This window comes from Tetrao urogallus, assembly GCF_951394365.1.
Source record: "Tetrao urogallus genome assembly, chromosome: 1".
Lineage (NCBI taxonomy): Eukaryota > Metazoa > Chordata > Aves > Galliformes > Phasianidae > Tetrao > Tetrao urogallus.
In genome coordinates this window covers 189,410,201-189,425,762 of record NC_136813.1, presented here as the reverse complement: position 1 = coordinate 189,425,762, position 15,562 = coordinate 189,410,201, and the positions used below count along the sequence as shown (strand labels likewise).

General features: G+C 42.9%; 1 protein-coding gene across 1 annotated transcript in view; it reads left to right on the top strand.

Annotated features, from left to right (window-relative positions):
* The window catches only part of TAF3 (TATA-box binding protein associated factor 3), a gene marked incomplete at both ends in the record, with an annotated part of 111,536 nt that extends 108,833 nt beyond the window's left edge, over positions 1-2,703 (top strand). The window contains 2 exons of the mRNA XM_079549740.1: positions 1,742-1,848; positions 2,589-2,703. Coding sequence (XP_079405866.1) covers positions 1,742-1,848; positions 2,589-2,703 — 222 coding nt within the window. The remainder of the gene's footprint in view (positions 1-1,741; positions 1,849-2,588) is intronic.
* Positions 2,704-15,562: the final 12,859 nt, after the last annotated feature.

The window sequence follows — 15,562 nt, the reverse complement described above, 5'->3', positions numbered from 1 at the left end:
AGGGAAGGACAGAAGGACGATGTTATAGTTAAAATATATGATGTGGGATTTCCCTGCAGGATAGTATCTCAGTAAATGTGTTCTGATCATTAACTCTAAATGGTCTGTACTAAAATAGCATTCAGCAGTCACATACTGTCCCTTCTTCCACAACCCATTAAGGAAAAAGAAGTTAGGCAATATTTCGACATCCTCATTCAGCAGCCCAAGTTCTTGTTTAGCAAATCCAGATAGGTTGCAGTGGATGTAGACCACCCTGTCCCTCTCCAACCCGTGATCATCTGGAAGCTGGCATTGTGCAGAAAAACATCCCCCTGGAAAATTAAGTTTGGAAAAGTGAAAAAGTCCATATTCTGGTGGAGCAACATAGGCAGCATTGTCTAACACTGGCGGCACCAAGGTGGGGCACCTGCCCAGCATCAGCATCCACAAATGGAGAGCAGATGTGTAGATAGGAATGATCAGTGCAATGAGCTTTAAAATTCAGTTTGTCATATGGCATTGCCTGCTGCACATTGCTGTTAGAAAGGGATTGTTCCCTGCTTAATATTCCTGGGCTTTGTATTTTCTAGTTTCAGATCACAAAAAAAAATCAGGGTTTTAAGAAGAGTCAGTCAAGAGTGATGTGTTGGTTGCAGCTTTGGTATATTCCTATTGATTTTTCTGGCAGTGGTGTAAGATGTACAGACCACCATGTATTGGCTTTTTTTTTTTTTTTTTTCCCTAAGAGCATTTGGGGATTTTTTATCTACTGCTTTCTAATACCACGTTTGTAAGCTCTGCAGATAGCAAAAAGTTATTGTCTTAGATATGTGTAACTGCACTAATGCACAAAAGCTGAGAACAAAATGGTTCATATTTTTGAGATTCGGCTATAATGTGCAAATCTCCATAAAGAAATGATGAAATCAGGGTAATACCACAGACATTTTGTGCTTCATATTGTTATTTTACTCTCCTTTGAATGAACTTCATGACGTTTTTCATGTATGCAAAACAAAATAAAAAAGTATTAGAGCATTTGAAATTTAAAAATACAAATACAGCTTTAGCAGGATATAAATGTAAACTTTTTTTTATAAAATTCTGAATATGACAAATCCAGTGTGCAGCCGTCCAATACTGTAAATGATCTGCCTCTCCTGTTTCATTTACCCTTTAGTAAATGGTACCATGGCATAAATGTCATAAGGGGAATGGAAAGTTACTCAGTAACAACTTTTTTTTATATCCTGATCTTATCAGCTAGTTGAGTTGAAGACTTTGGCTAATAAGTAATAAGGCAATATATACACATGGCACTGTATATGTTACATGCATATAAGACTGTTATCTCACACAAGAGCCTGCTGTAGCCCATTCTTGCCATTAACAGGGTAGAATTTTAAAAGTCTTCTGGTCGTGGTAGTATAGACAGAGAAGGAATTGTGTCACTAAGCCCCGTCTGCTATATGTGAATGACTGTGCATAGGTCAGGTGGTATAACTGGCTTTGCTGGTTTACAGACAATGCAGAAAAATGCATGCTTTTGCTGTCCGGTGCAGGATAGGAAAAATCAATTAAACCGTAATTCTGAACACATACAACAAGAGAATTCATAAGTAAGGGCAGTGAGCATTGAAAAGCTTTCTTGGATAAACAACAAACTGCCTTATTTTTTTTCTTTTTTTTTTCATTGAAGATTGATTTTGCTGCCTGCTTAGCCCTTAAAACCAGCTAACTTTCCTTTTCTTTGCATCAGATTCGAGATGAATGGGGTAACCAGATCTGGTTCTGTCCTGGCTGTAACAAGCCAGATGATGGCAGTCCAATGATAGGTTGTGATGACTGCGATGATTGGTATCACTGGTAAGTTGTTCTCATCCATCCTGTTCTGCCGTTCCTTTGCAGATTGTGGCTACATTATTAAAACCTTTTTTGTTGTTGTTGTTGTTCATGAGGCTGGGCGTATTTGAATGGCTTTGCTGTGTCCAATTTAATCATCTGGAAGATACTTTTATCTCTGTTTCTCTGGAATCTGAAGAAGCAGATTTTAAACTGTGAAGGAGCGTTACTTTAATTAATGGGAATTGGTGATAGCGGTTGTTTTCGAAACGACCAGGAAATATTGCTGATTCTGGTAATTTTGTGAGAAGTGCAGGATTGTGAGCATGGTGTATACAGACAGACATTTCAAGTTGTGGAGCATTGTATGAACAGTAATATAAATGTCAGCTCGTATAAATGGTTTGAGGGAATTAATCACTTTTTAGGCATTTTTTTAACAGCTACATAAAATCGTAAGGTTGGGGGTTTTTTTTGTTGGTTTTTTTTTTTTCAGATGTAAATTTAGCATATTATGTGATTTCTTTTAGCAAACAAGTGATTTCTTATTGGAGGGTCCCTTCAATACATTTTTTTTTGTTTCAAAGCAAGTTTTTTTTGCATTTCTTCTAGATCATAATAGTCATCAGTATAATGATAATTGCTAGAGGAATTGGGGGGACGTGTAGAAGGCCAGATGCCATCTCTCACTGAAGAGTTTAGTTCATTTGGGTAAGAAATAGCAGTAACATTAAGACGGCGTGGTGTTCTCCTATCCTCCACAGGCCTTGCGTCGGAATTACGGCTGCACCCCCAGAAGAGATGCAATGGTTCTGCTCCAAGTGTGCCAACAAGAAGAAGGATAAAAAACACAAGAAGAGGAAGCACAGAGCACACTGAAGACTTGGCCGTGGATTGAAGTCGTGCGGTCGCTTCAGCGCTTCTGCCCTGACTCCGTCACAGAGGGATGCGGTGTGCTCGCGTCCCACCCTCCGTCATCGGGTGTTATGGGTTTGACTCTGGAGTGAATTGGGGGCAAGGATCGATTGTCCGTTCGGGGGCTGTTGCGTTTCTCAGGCTGTGCGAGCCCAGGGGGGTGGATTTGGGTACATTCTGATGCTGTCTTTCACCTACGGAGGGCCGTTTTTTGCACAGAGCTGTGTGAGGACTTCAGTAGTTAATGGTGCCGCTCCTGTGGCTCGGCAGCAACAAAGATGAATGTTGTAAATACAGATAGCTGTCCTATTCTTGATTTGTTTTTTATTCCTCTGAAACCTTTGCGGTAAGGTGCTGAGAGGAGACGAAAATGTAAATTGCAGTAATTGTAAACCTAGAAGACCTTTCTGGAATGATTTCTTTAGTCTGGGTGCAGTTCAGCCTCTACTCCTGCTGAGCCAGATAATCATAACGTGGAAATAAAAAGTGGCTGGTAAATATTTTTGTGACAAGAATATAAGAAGCTTTTTCCCTTGATTTTTAGTACTAACATAAAATAAACATGTTCAAGCTTTTGTGATATATCTTCTATTTTTTAAAAAGGAAAGTTTCTATTGTGTCGATTTTTTTCTTCCGTGTGAATTTATTTTGGTGGACCTGTAATATATTTTATACTTTGGTTTTGTTTTTTAGTCTTCGTCAATGTACCGTTTCATTGCTTGTACATTTCACAGGTGCGTAAAACCACCTCCCATTAAAAGAGTTTCACACGTGTAAATACCTGATATTTATAAAGTACCTTTTTATTTTTTAGGGCACGAGGACTTTTATTTTTGTTTGCCTCAGAAGACAAACCTAGCAGCTATTAAAAGCCTGCGTGACACACGCTTGTCCTTGTGGCTTTAAGGGATTGGCGAGATCTGCCCCAGTGGTGCGCGCACGAGAAGTCAACCAGCACCATAATTAGGCCTTGATTCAGATACTTAAACATGTGGTAACTTCTTAAGAAGTGAGTAATCCTATTGCCTTCAAGGAGACTGTTCCCACACTTAGTTATACATGTGCTTAAATGCCTTCTGAATTGAGGGCTTAGGCCAGGGGCTCTGCACTTTTAATGGTAGCTCCAGTGTGTTAATCTGTAGCTGGAGCTCAGCTTTTTTTTTTTTTTCCTTTAACAAGTGGTATTGAGTTTGCCAAAATGGCCAGGCTTGTGTTGGGGTGAAGGACGTGCCAGCTGCCAGTAAGACCAAGAGACACATTGCTCTGCTTTGTGCGTCCCCTTGGAAAGACCAGCAGAATGAATATGAGCTGTATTTTAAATGAGGGCAAAAATCACAGGGAGGAAAAAAAAACAAAAACAACAGTATTAGATATTGTGGAACAGTGGGTCTCAGAGCTAAACAAAATATAAGAATAAATTCTGTTGTTTCTGATGCCATAGGGAGCATTTAGACTTCATTGGTTCCTTTGGGGATATGTATACTTCAGGCTGTACAGTGAGAAACGTCTGAGGTTTGAGCATACGGCCCTTTAACCTGTTGCACAGATATTAAGGGCCATTTTTTAAATGCATCCAAATTGATATTAATGAGAATGAATTAGTCATGTTTTTAAACATACCGGTCTAGTTAGGGAAATGAGGCTTTGCTGATAGAACTGTTAAATTGCAAATTGGTGGAGATGTGGATGAAATTGGTTTATTAAAAGTGCACTGTTACCTTCTTTGTTCAATGCCACTTCATTTATATTCTGTCCCTGGTAATTACCAGTCCGTGTGTTAGTCAAGAAAGTTCTTGGGTTTGCTGTTTTTTATTTTGAATTGTTGAATGTTTCAAACCTGATTCTTGTTTTACTCCACGTGTAATACGCAGACCTACAAAATATGCAGTCTTTGGTCATTTCTGGTTGCAATAATAAAGAACTAGCTTTTGGTAAGTTGTTTATCTGTTTCCTCCTCCGCTCAGTTAATCACAACTTCTCACATTTAACCAACTGAATTATTCAAGGTGCGTGGAAGAAGGGCAGAACTTTTACCATTTCTACCGTGGGACAGAGATCTCTGTGACCATGCATTGCTGCCGCCTGCCAGCTTGGTTTCCTACCCAGGGTTTTATGATTCCATAAATGACCTCGGTGGTAATAAAACCGAAGAATCATTTTCAGGAGGCTTGTGTGGCTCACGGGATTAGTAACAGGAGAAGGGGCCTTTCACCTCCGGGTCATCGCTTCGGAGCAACCTCGGTCAGCAGCCGTGAAGAGCCTGACTCCCCTTTCACTTAACGCTGGTGTAGACCAGGAATTGGGAGCATAAAAGAGCTATTGGCTTCCAAAAATGGTTCTCCTCTGAGCACGGGGTCGGTATGGATCTTCTTTCCTCAGAAAAATAATTTAAAAAAAGACTAAAATCTATGCATTTGCTTCCATAATCTCATGGCTTATATTTCCTGTGCTTTTAATAAGCTCTGACAGAATTAGGGCTGTTTTGTTTGTTTGTTCATTTTTTTTTTGTTTCTCTGAGTCCAGTTGTGATTTAGATTTTGGCCTCAGCATCCTCCTTCAGTGAGGGGATAGCACTTAGGGTAGCTAGGGGTTGCTTTGCTCATTGGTCTGCATGGAAGAGCATCGGGGCTCTGTGTGCTTTCCCTGTCTTGGAGAGTGGCTCTGTGGAAGAGGATGCGAGCGCTGCCTCCGGAAAGCATCTCTTTTCACAGCCAGTTGAAGTTTATGAACAAAGCTGTTTGAAAAGGCTTAGGAAGTGGAGAATTAGGAATTTCAATAAGAAGACAACTCACTAGCATGGGTGTTCATATAAAGAGAAGGAAGAAGCAACAATCCCCTTTACCAGTGCATGGAATGGAGTGGTTATAAGGAACATGATGTGTATTGGTAGGAAATACTCCAGAAAACAGTGCAAAAGCCATTCTGTGAGAAAAGCTTGTTGAGTCCTGCCTTTACTCTAGGGCCAGATTTCTATCTGGAGTCAGTTGGGAGTCAGTTGGAGCTGTGTCGGCTTACAGCAGCTGAGCAGCTCCCCGCTCACGCTCCACCAGATTCAGGGATAGGGAGCAGCTACATCTATAAGGAAACAGCTCTTTTTTATTATCCTGACTAGTTTTTAAGTCTTCCTTAGAGCATTCTGTGCCTGCAGGTTGCTGGAGAAAAGAGCAATGCGACATCCTCGCTGCAAAATGCAATATTCCTTGAGCAAAATCACTGCTAATGAGTTTTTTTCCCCCAGAAAAAAATAAAAAATAAAAAAATAAAAATAAAAATCTATGATGTTAATATGGAGACAGGAAGCAAAAAGCCCAGAAATGGAAAAAAATATATATCTTGACTAGAGATTTTATTGGAGGGCAGAGATATAAATGCAGAACATCCATCCGCAGAGTAATGGAGATGCACTTTTCTGGAGATAATCTTCCTTTGGGGCTGTGTGTCGTGCTCAAAGCATAATTTCTCTGCTTGACAAGTTGTTTCTCTTCTGAAGGTGTCCGCAGCTCAGTACAGTGAGGATCTTTATGCTCCAAAACTGATTTGTGATTTCGAATGTCCTGGAAGAGGAAAAAAAAAAAAAAACAACGAATCAGAGGGTATCAGAGCCTGCTGACTTTGTCTGGGCTTTCCAGAGATAAAATATAGTGTATTACTTCACTGTATCACCTAAACCTTCTTTGTTCTCCTCTCAATAGGACGATTAAACAAAGACCTACTAACCAAATTAAAGTATAAAATGAACGCTGAGATATGGAAACCTTGCCAGGAAGAATGTTAATGAATGAAGTTCACTAAAGGCGTGCTGGCTAAGTTTTCAATACAAATAGTTTTATGGCCAATCTCTTTAGATCATAGCAGTTTTCTTTAGAAGTTTAAGTCTCAAAAGTAGATGAGTTTCCTTCGCCAAAGAATGAGTTAGATAATGCTGTGAATAAACTCCCTCTTCACAGTCTTGTCAGTCACGCTATATAGGAATCTCTCCCTTTCTCTTGGGCCCTCTTGGATCAGCTCTAGCCTAAAAAGCAGAAAGCTGCTATTAATCCCTGCGTGCAGGATGGCAGAGGACACTGTAACGGGAGATTTGTGGCCAGCAAGCGACTCCTACCTGGCTGATGCAAACCGAAGTGTTTAAATGCCAGCTATTGCAGCCATTCAATGAGATGTGTGGCCAATTCGCACCATTTAAACCAATAAAATGTCAACTGAACCCGTGATAGGTGGAAGATCTTCCACATATATTTTTTAAACAGAGAGAGAGAGCTTTTTCAAGTGAATAAACAACTCCTCGTTCTGGGAAGGGAAGGGAAGGGAAGGGAAGGGAAGGGAAGGGAAGGGAAGGGAAGGGAAGGGAAGGGAAGGGAAGGGAAGGGAAGGGAAGGGAAGGGAAGGGAAGGGAAGGGAAGGGAAGGGAAGGGAAGGGAAGGGAAGGGAAGGGAAGGGAAGGGAAGGGAAGGGAAGGGAAGGGAAGGGAAGGGAAGGGAAGGGAAGGGAGGATGGAGAGGAGAGGAGAGGAGAGGAGAGGAGAGGAGAGGAGAGGAGAGGAGAGGAGAGGAGAGGAGAGGAGAGGAGAGGAGAGGAGAGGAGAGGAGAGGAGAGGAGAGGAGAGGAGAGGAGAGGAGAGGAGAGGAGAGGAGAGGAGAGGAGAGGAGAGGAGAGGAGAGGAGAGGAGAGGAGAGGAGAGGAGAGGAGAGGAGAGGAGAGGAGAGGAGAGGAGAGGAGAGGAGAGGAGAGGAGAGGAGAGGAGAGGAGAGGAGAGGAGAGGAGAGGAGAGGAGAGGAGAGGAGAGGAGAGGAGAGGAGAGGAGAGGAGAGGAGAGTTTGGAAAAAAAAAACAAAACACCTGAAGAAGTGCAGGTTTAAAAATCTGTCAGGAGCAGGAACGTGTTTCATAAATTAGAAACTCTTTTCTATTGATTCCTCCCTCAACCAGAGTGATTTGGACACCCAACCATGATGCAGGAATTTTGACACTCATTATTTCCTACCATAGAATTAAGGACCAGTTTGGCAGGATGGCACCTGCCCATCCCTGGTGTCCCCTGTGTCCCCCAACGTGAACACTGCTGCATGCAGGAGACCTTCAGGACTGGGCTCTACTTGCTGTAGCATCTGAAAATTTGGCATTCAGGTTACGTGTGAGTCAGCTCAGGTAACACCACTGCATATTTATTTTCCTTATGCAGAAGCAAATTAAGAAATAGGGGCAGGAAGTTGTGTGCAATTGCTCGTTTTTAATTGAGATGTCATTTACAGTACTTATTAGAATGAGTGCTGTAAGAATAGTCATATTAGGTGTACACATCTGCTAAGATGTAGTTCTGCGCATGATAGCCACTGCATGTATTCAAAGAGAGAAACGCACTCTTGCTATTAAGAAACTCAGCTCTGGCGTGGCTTTGTTGGAAGGTTTGGGCACAGGATCTGTGCATGTCCCAGTTTCTATCCGCAGGAGCTGGATAGTGTTTCTTGCACTGCAGCTCAGCTTCAGCCCCAGACCAAGGCTGATGTGAAGCTTGTAAAGAGAGACCAGAGATTCCCATGGGTTAAATCACCCATCGCTCTGTTAACACCCAGTGCTCACAACATCAGTGCTATTTGGAGCTTTTTCTTGCAAGATCTGTGCTTGGACCTGCTCTTCAGTTGCACCTTGATCTGCACTTGTGTTTTCATTGGGTTTTAAGTACTGGAAGCCATCTATAGCACTACTGAACCAGACAGGCCCCTCAGCTTTGCATTTTGTAGCTGACTCTCTTCCAAGAATTTTTCCAACACAAATCCATCCCTCTTCTCAATGGCTGATTTGGAGCCTGGCTGGTCTCACATCAAAGCCTTATTTTCATGAATCATTAAGATTGGAAAAGACCACTAAGATCATCTAGTCCAATGGTCAACCCATCCCCACCATACCCACTACACCATGTCCCTCAGTGCCACATTTACCTCTTTTCTTGAACACCTCCAGGTAGGGTGAGTCCTTCACTTCACAGGGCAGCCTGTTCCAGTGCCTCACCTGTTGCCTTTTGCTATTACTGGCCCTTTTTTGCTTCCAGGGTTATCTGGTGGGATTTATCTGAGAAGCAGCTTTTTGGTTAAAGTTACTTTGGGGACACCAAAATCTACTTCTCATAGTTGATACAATAGCTGCCTTCTCTGGGCTTTGTGGGCTGTGAAATGCCTGAGTTAGTACTTGGAGCTGGCATGTATTAAGATGCTGAGAATGAAGTGATGCTGTTGTTCTCTATATTTTCTGCAAAGACAGATGCTCAGTCAACCCCAAAATCCATTTTTTTGCCTCAGTATCTAATAACCCAGCTTGGCCATCGACTCTTAGTGCTACCTGCTCTCTATAGGCTGGATTTGTAGCATTGTATCCCTTCAAACCTCCCAGTTGCTAATGGCCAAATGCTGCATGTCTTTAGTTTCAGAGTTGCTTTGGGCTGATGAAAAAAGAATTCTGCAGAGTATATTCACCATTTTTATGCTGAGGATACTGCTAGAAGTGTTACATCTAACACATGAGATGCTATTTAGGGAATTTAATGATAAGTTGTACAAAGTCTTGAGCTGAAGCAGCAAGAGTGTCCTTCAGAGACATGATCTGTGGAGGCCAGAAGGATGGGCAAGTTCTACTCAGTGACTCTAGATGCTCTAAGATAACTATTTTGCTATCCTGAAAATGATATATATGGATGGCAAGATGAACATGAGCCAGCAATGTGTCCTCCAACTATATTCTGATGTATACCTAAGACCACGGATTTATTTTTACTATGTGGCTTCTGCAACTCTTATTCCAAAAACAAGACTCTTTTGTCTCAAATGAATCTAATCAGCATGGGCTATTTTAAATATTTTGGGGGCTTGGATGGAAAAAGGGTGGAGAGCAGCACGGAGAGTGAAACGTGATGAGCAACTGAGAAAAGGCACGGCTGAGTAGAAGTATTTGTCCAGCTTAGGAACTGCTCAGGAGCAGATCTTCACCTCTCATCACTTGCATTACAGGTTTGGAGTCCATCATTTCCCAGTGCATGTCCAACTTGTCTCTGTGCCCAGGATCTTTGGAAAAGAAATTAATTCCTCAGAGCAGGTGCAGCTTGTAACTTCTTGCAAACACCTCCAAGGGCAGATCTGCTATTGCTAACGATGATTAGGCCCAAGGTGAGCTTTTGGCAAGTATCAAATCCTCCTTTCAAGCCGAGGAGTTCCCACTACTAGAGAGTAACGCTATGGTCTACTTAAGTTTTGTAAGCCGTTAATGAGTCACTCGATATCAGCCGGATCAGTTTGCTTACATGGAAAGGGCTCTTATTTCTCCTGGTGGCATTGACTTCAGCGTGTAGAGCAGGGCAGCGCCGAGCTCCAGTGACTGATCCTTCCTACACTCGGTTGCACAAGGGTACAGCGGTGTGATGGGCTCATCTCAGATTCCTTCAGGAGGTGGTGACAGAGCTCCACCTTAATGAGTTCATCGCCCTGCAACATTCTTCCCACACCCAGGTGCCCGTGTTGGCAAGGCCACACTCTACCAGCTTGCTGGAAAACGTTCCCTGGGATTTTAACAGGTTGCAGATCTTGGGATGCCTGCCTGATTCCTAATTTTCAGTTCGCCTTGGTTGATGGTCCAACCATGTTTACAAGCACAGCCCAAGCATGTTGATTTGGTCTTGTGGAAGGAGGGTGGTGGATAATAAGTGCGGGGGGACCAGGTTAAATGCTGGGGCTCCCACTGGGCTAAGTTTTGTACAAGTCATCCAGTGTGCAGGTGGGTGGAGGGAGGAGCCAGTGCCTTAGCCCCTGCCTGAGGCTCCTGTGAGTATTAAACCGGCTTTGTTTACCAAAGCCATGCTTAAATGGCTGCAGAGCTCCATCATGTCTTTGTTTTTCTTCTTGCTGCTGGATCATGTACACTCGTCACAGAGTTAACACTTACCAAATAGTATTACTTGGACTTCTGGTATGAAACCAGCCTTGTATGCACCCATTGCAAAATAGTTTCAGAACTAAGCATGCTCTTGGCATTGTCTCCCCAAGGAACTCTCATTTTCTGCATGGACTTAGTAATTCAGCTGTTTATCTCCATTTTGATTTATCTCAATCAGAAGCATTGTGGTGCTTGTGATGGATCCCTCACTTTTACTCATCTGACACTATACATTCCCACTCTGTGCAAGATAACTTCTGGTGTCATCTGCTGGAGGTTTCCCGTCCGTATCTTCAGTGTCCAGAAGCATGGGAGCTGGTAGAGACCAGACTACAGCAAGTAGCAACCTGTCTCTTTCCTGCTGGCAACATACTCATCAGCCAGGGAATGCAATTGAACACTCTTTATAGGAATTTAGGACATAGGTGGACCTTCTGAAACATCTAGTCAAACTTTGCCATCACAGCACAACATGTCCCACCATGTTATGCTTACACTTGCACAAGTTTTGGGTGAGGAGGGTGTATGGATGGTCCCACCAGCCACCAACTGAGAGAAATAAAAACAAATAACCATTCAGCATGGGTACTAATTTAGTGTCAGAAGGACTTGAAAGCTGTGGTAGCTCCTGTCAGATGTGCTGGGAGAAAGGTCGACCTGAGTTGATTGAATGCTGAGAAAAAGGATGGATTTGCTTTATGCAGGCATTTAACTCAGTGAAACCAAAGCAGGGCAGCAAAGTGATTTGTGCCAGATCACAGAGCATGGTAGGGGTAAAGATGAGTGGGGAATGAGTGCTTCCACGTTCCCAGCTCTGATCGACTTGAAGCAGATGACACCAGTGACACCAGTGCCTGCTCCCAGCCAACAGCACCAGGAGAAGAATCAATGAGCAATATAAGAAAAAGCTTTGTTCTGCTTTCTAACCTTCAGGTCACTTTAACAGCTAATCTTTGTTTTAATTGTGACATCTATTGCAAGATACAACTCCAGGCCTTGTTCATCTCCTTGAGTAGCTCTCCGTGTACTTTTCCAGGTACCTCTATATGAACCTGTCACCAGGGGCAACAGCTTACATGGAATTTTTATTGCAGAAGTGAGTCGTAGCTGCCAAGACCTCCGCATAAACAGTCATGCAGAATTCACTATCCTTCTGCAAGGTCCTTCCACAGCAAAACACAGGGAGATAATTGTGCATTGGTTCCTTCAAGAGTTCTTGATGCTCTTCCCAACAACTACTAGGATACAATTCAAGGTGACCGCTGGAAAGCCCCTTGCAAGATTTTGACAGGACCTGTTGATTATTCTTTTTTATAAAATCAGTTAATTTCCCCTTGAACCAAAATAAGTGAATCTGTAGAAACAGCGGCAGCTTTGTCATGGAGTGGTCAGACCTACGGCATGGTGAGCAAACTGGAAATAAGGATCTCCATCTGATTGTGATAAGCACTATCAGCCAACACACATCTGCAAAAGGCATTTCCATTTCTGTGGTCCCAGGTCAGGATACCATGTTTCTAAATCCACCTTCATTTTTCCTTTCCCAGTGCTACTGTGCCGCATCTCCAAGTGGAGATGTTTCAGCTGCCTCCACTGTAATTTTCACACTTAACTTCTTTGTATTTCTTTTTCAATGTCTCACCTTAACTCTAAATTTATTCAAGGTTTGTTTTTGTTCATATGCTAATGGCAACATTCTTTTGAAATATATATTTTTTAAGCCTTGATTTGGTGAGATTTGCTTGCAACCTTCATTCCAGTTTACCATTTTTTTATGCATGGGGATATTTGAAATGAATATAATTATATTTAATAACTTTTGCAGCTACTAAAGCATCTTTTGATTTGAGTCCTAACTTTCGTTACTACCCCCCACACACATACACACCTTTTTAGATATTCTGTTTAACATATGCCTAGAGATTAATTAAAGTGCCATTAAAACGCCTTTAGTACGTTTTGTGTCCTACATGCCTGGAAATATTTTTTTTCCCACAGTCAGAATTGTTGTGCTTGTACCAACAATAACCGGCATGTGGCTTGTTTTGTAGATTGCCACGAGATATAATGAACGCTCCTAATTAGAAGAAAACACATTCATTTTTTGGACGTGTGTTCAAAGATTTCTCAGGAAGACCCACTAGCTTTTCATTTGCATCTCTCCATCGCTCTTGGCTGGCTCTGATGCTGGGCCACAGAGGCTCACGCAATGGAAACTCCGCATCCAAACAAATCTTCCCAACCAGGTATAGGGCAAAATTTCTACTCTGTCTGTAAGATTTCAAGCTCTGCATGTTTAATTGCATACAGTCCAGACTTGGATGTAAGCTCTCCCTCCTCTTAGTATTTCCACTTGGGGTGAACCCACAGCTGGAAAGGAGCTGGTTTTGATATTCCAGGCTTAGAATATGAATGCCAGGAGTAGGTTTACCTTCTACCAAATCTTACAGGTGCCCTTGCAAAAACTGAGCTGGTCAAAAGACAGAAATGCATGCGATCACTCTGTTGCTATCGATGATTTAAAAAAAAACAAAACAAAACAAAACAAAGCAAAAAAAAAACCTAAAGAATGGGAAAAAAGCTCTTTGTCCCCTTTCTTTTCTCTGCATTGCTTCCAGCCCAATCACCTTCTGAGAGCTGGGTTACTCAGCCAGAGCCTTGCAACAGCACTGGCTGCCCTTTCCATCAGGAACTCCATGTCCATGCATGCATCCAGCCAACACACGACCATCAGGAAGAATTATGTGGTGCGAAGGTGAGATGATCTCACCTCCATTGGCAAAACAGCTGAGACATCCAACATCCAAGGAGGTTTTAGCCAGGGCTGGAGCCCTCCTTGTCCCCTCTCTGGGTGGAACGCACCAAGAAGACACTAAGCCAGAGTTAAGCGTCATCCCAGTTCAGTTCCTGCAATCTCCTCCATCCCTCTCTCGAAGAAGACAAGAAGAATGAAACAACAAAAAAAAATCAGAGCAAATTACCAACTTCTGGGGGAAGATTGTACTGGAGATAGAGCCGTAATTATAATCCCTTTCAACAGCTGAGAGTTTTGTTGTTTCATGGCCTCGATTCCAAAACCTGCTAGGTTCCTCAGCTTTGGTCGTGCTGAGAATCTCTCCCCCTGCTGGTAATTTGTTATCGGCTTCATATCAACCTTGGCTTTGCCATTGGCTGGTGTTTTGGTGAGGACACCCCTGGGGCCATCTGTGGAAGCGTGGCAGGCTGTGCCCCCCTCCTCCTCCTCATCGCCATGAATCAGGGACCACATTGCCTCTCAATAACAAGTCTTGCTGATGTAAGAGGGCTGACAGTGACCCACCTTGCAATTAGTGGCATGTTTTGGGAGAAATGCTAATAAGCACTCTCGTGAAGGAGAACCAGGGGAGGGAGGCGTGTGCTGTCTTGACTCAGCTTCTGCTGGGGTGAAGGGAGAAGGGTGATCTTCAGCATCCACTGGATATGTTTGCATGGCTTTTCTCACTCCTGCATGGGTGAAGACCCTTCTCATTGGCCTGGGGCATCTTGTAATGGCTGAGCTGGTGAAGAGCACTGGAGAAGAGGTCACCATCAATTTTAGATGCTATGCATTGGCACTGACTACACAGGGAGAGTCACCATCCCTGCAGGTTTTCAAGAAATGTGTAGATGTGACACTGAGGGATGTGTTTAATGGGTATGGTGGGGATGGATTGACAATTAAACTAGATAATCTAGCGATCTGTTCCAACCTCTGTGATTCTATGATTCTGTGTGCATTGCCATCCTCTCCCCAGTGTTTTTACAGCTTCTATGACTCTCTTCTTCCACAAGCATCTTATTGCCAATGTCCTTTCCTCCCTTATTTTTCTGATGGATACCTGGATACCACTTTGCAGCCTGCCATAGCAGGCCGCTATTTCTTCAGGAACAGGAGGTGCCACCCAAAATAACCCCAGCTCCTCATTTCTGCAGCCCTCGATCCCTCCGTCTCCCCTCACGGGTCAGTGCCACGGGTTATAATTTGCACTACAGTAGCTCCAATCAGGATCTGGGTATTATTTATCGTATTTAGTACCTGCCATCAGTCATGAAAACTTAACAAAGACCTCATTGGGTTTATCTATAGGCAGCTAAACAAACGTATCTTGCTCTCCCGTTATCTTCTTGTTAACAAAACACTATCAGGATGTTCTAAACATCAGCATTTACTGCACAAGAGCCCTTTATCTGGCATGATATATAGAGAGCCCATCAATTAGTGCAGGGGGCTTGGAAATACCTGCCAAGCTTTGCTCAAAAGTCCCAGCACCATCCCAGCAAGCAAACACTGCGTGTTTCCTGGTTTCAGGCACCCCTCTGTGAGCTGAAAGAGTTTGATATCAGCAGAAATCGAATGAAGTTTCTTTTTTCTATCAATATTTTTAGTATCAAGTCAGGCAAGATGGAGAATTTCCATGAAAAGAGCTGTGCCAGAGCAGCAGCAGGAAGCTGGGTGGTGCAAAGGATGGGGAAAAAATAAATGAGTTTTGATTAAGAAAGCTTAGATGGTTTTTTTTTTTTGAGAAAACAGTGAGAAGTGCTATGGAATGATACGCCTTCAGAACAGCACAACCTTGACTCCGGTATCAATCTATTTTGGGATCCCCCATCACTACAATGTCCCATGGATGGACAAAGACCATGGGTGACTGGAGAAGTGGACACATCAAGTCATGAATACCAACCACTGAGAGGTCAGGGCTTTGCTTTTTCCAAAAAAAGAAGAAAAACAAACAAACAAACAAAGACAAAGAAACTGCTTAATTACCATTTTAGCAGAGTAATTGCTTTACCCCATGCCATAAACCATGCCAATCTATGTTAACTGGACCAGTGACGCTTCACCCTCCTCCACAGTGGTTGAACCAGAGTGAGAAAGCGATTCTCC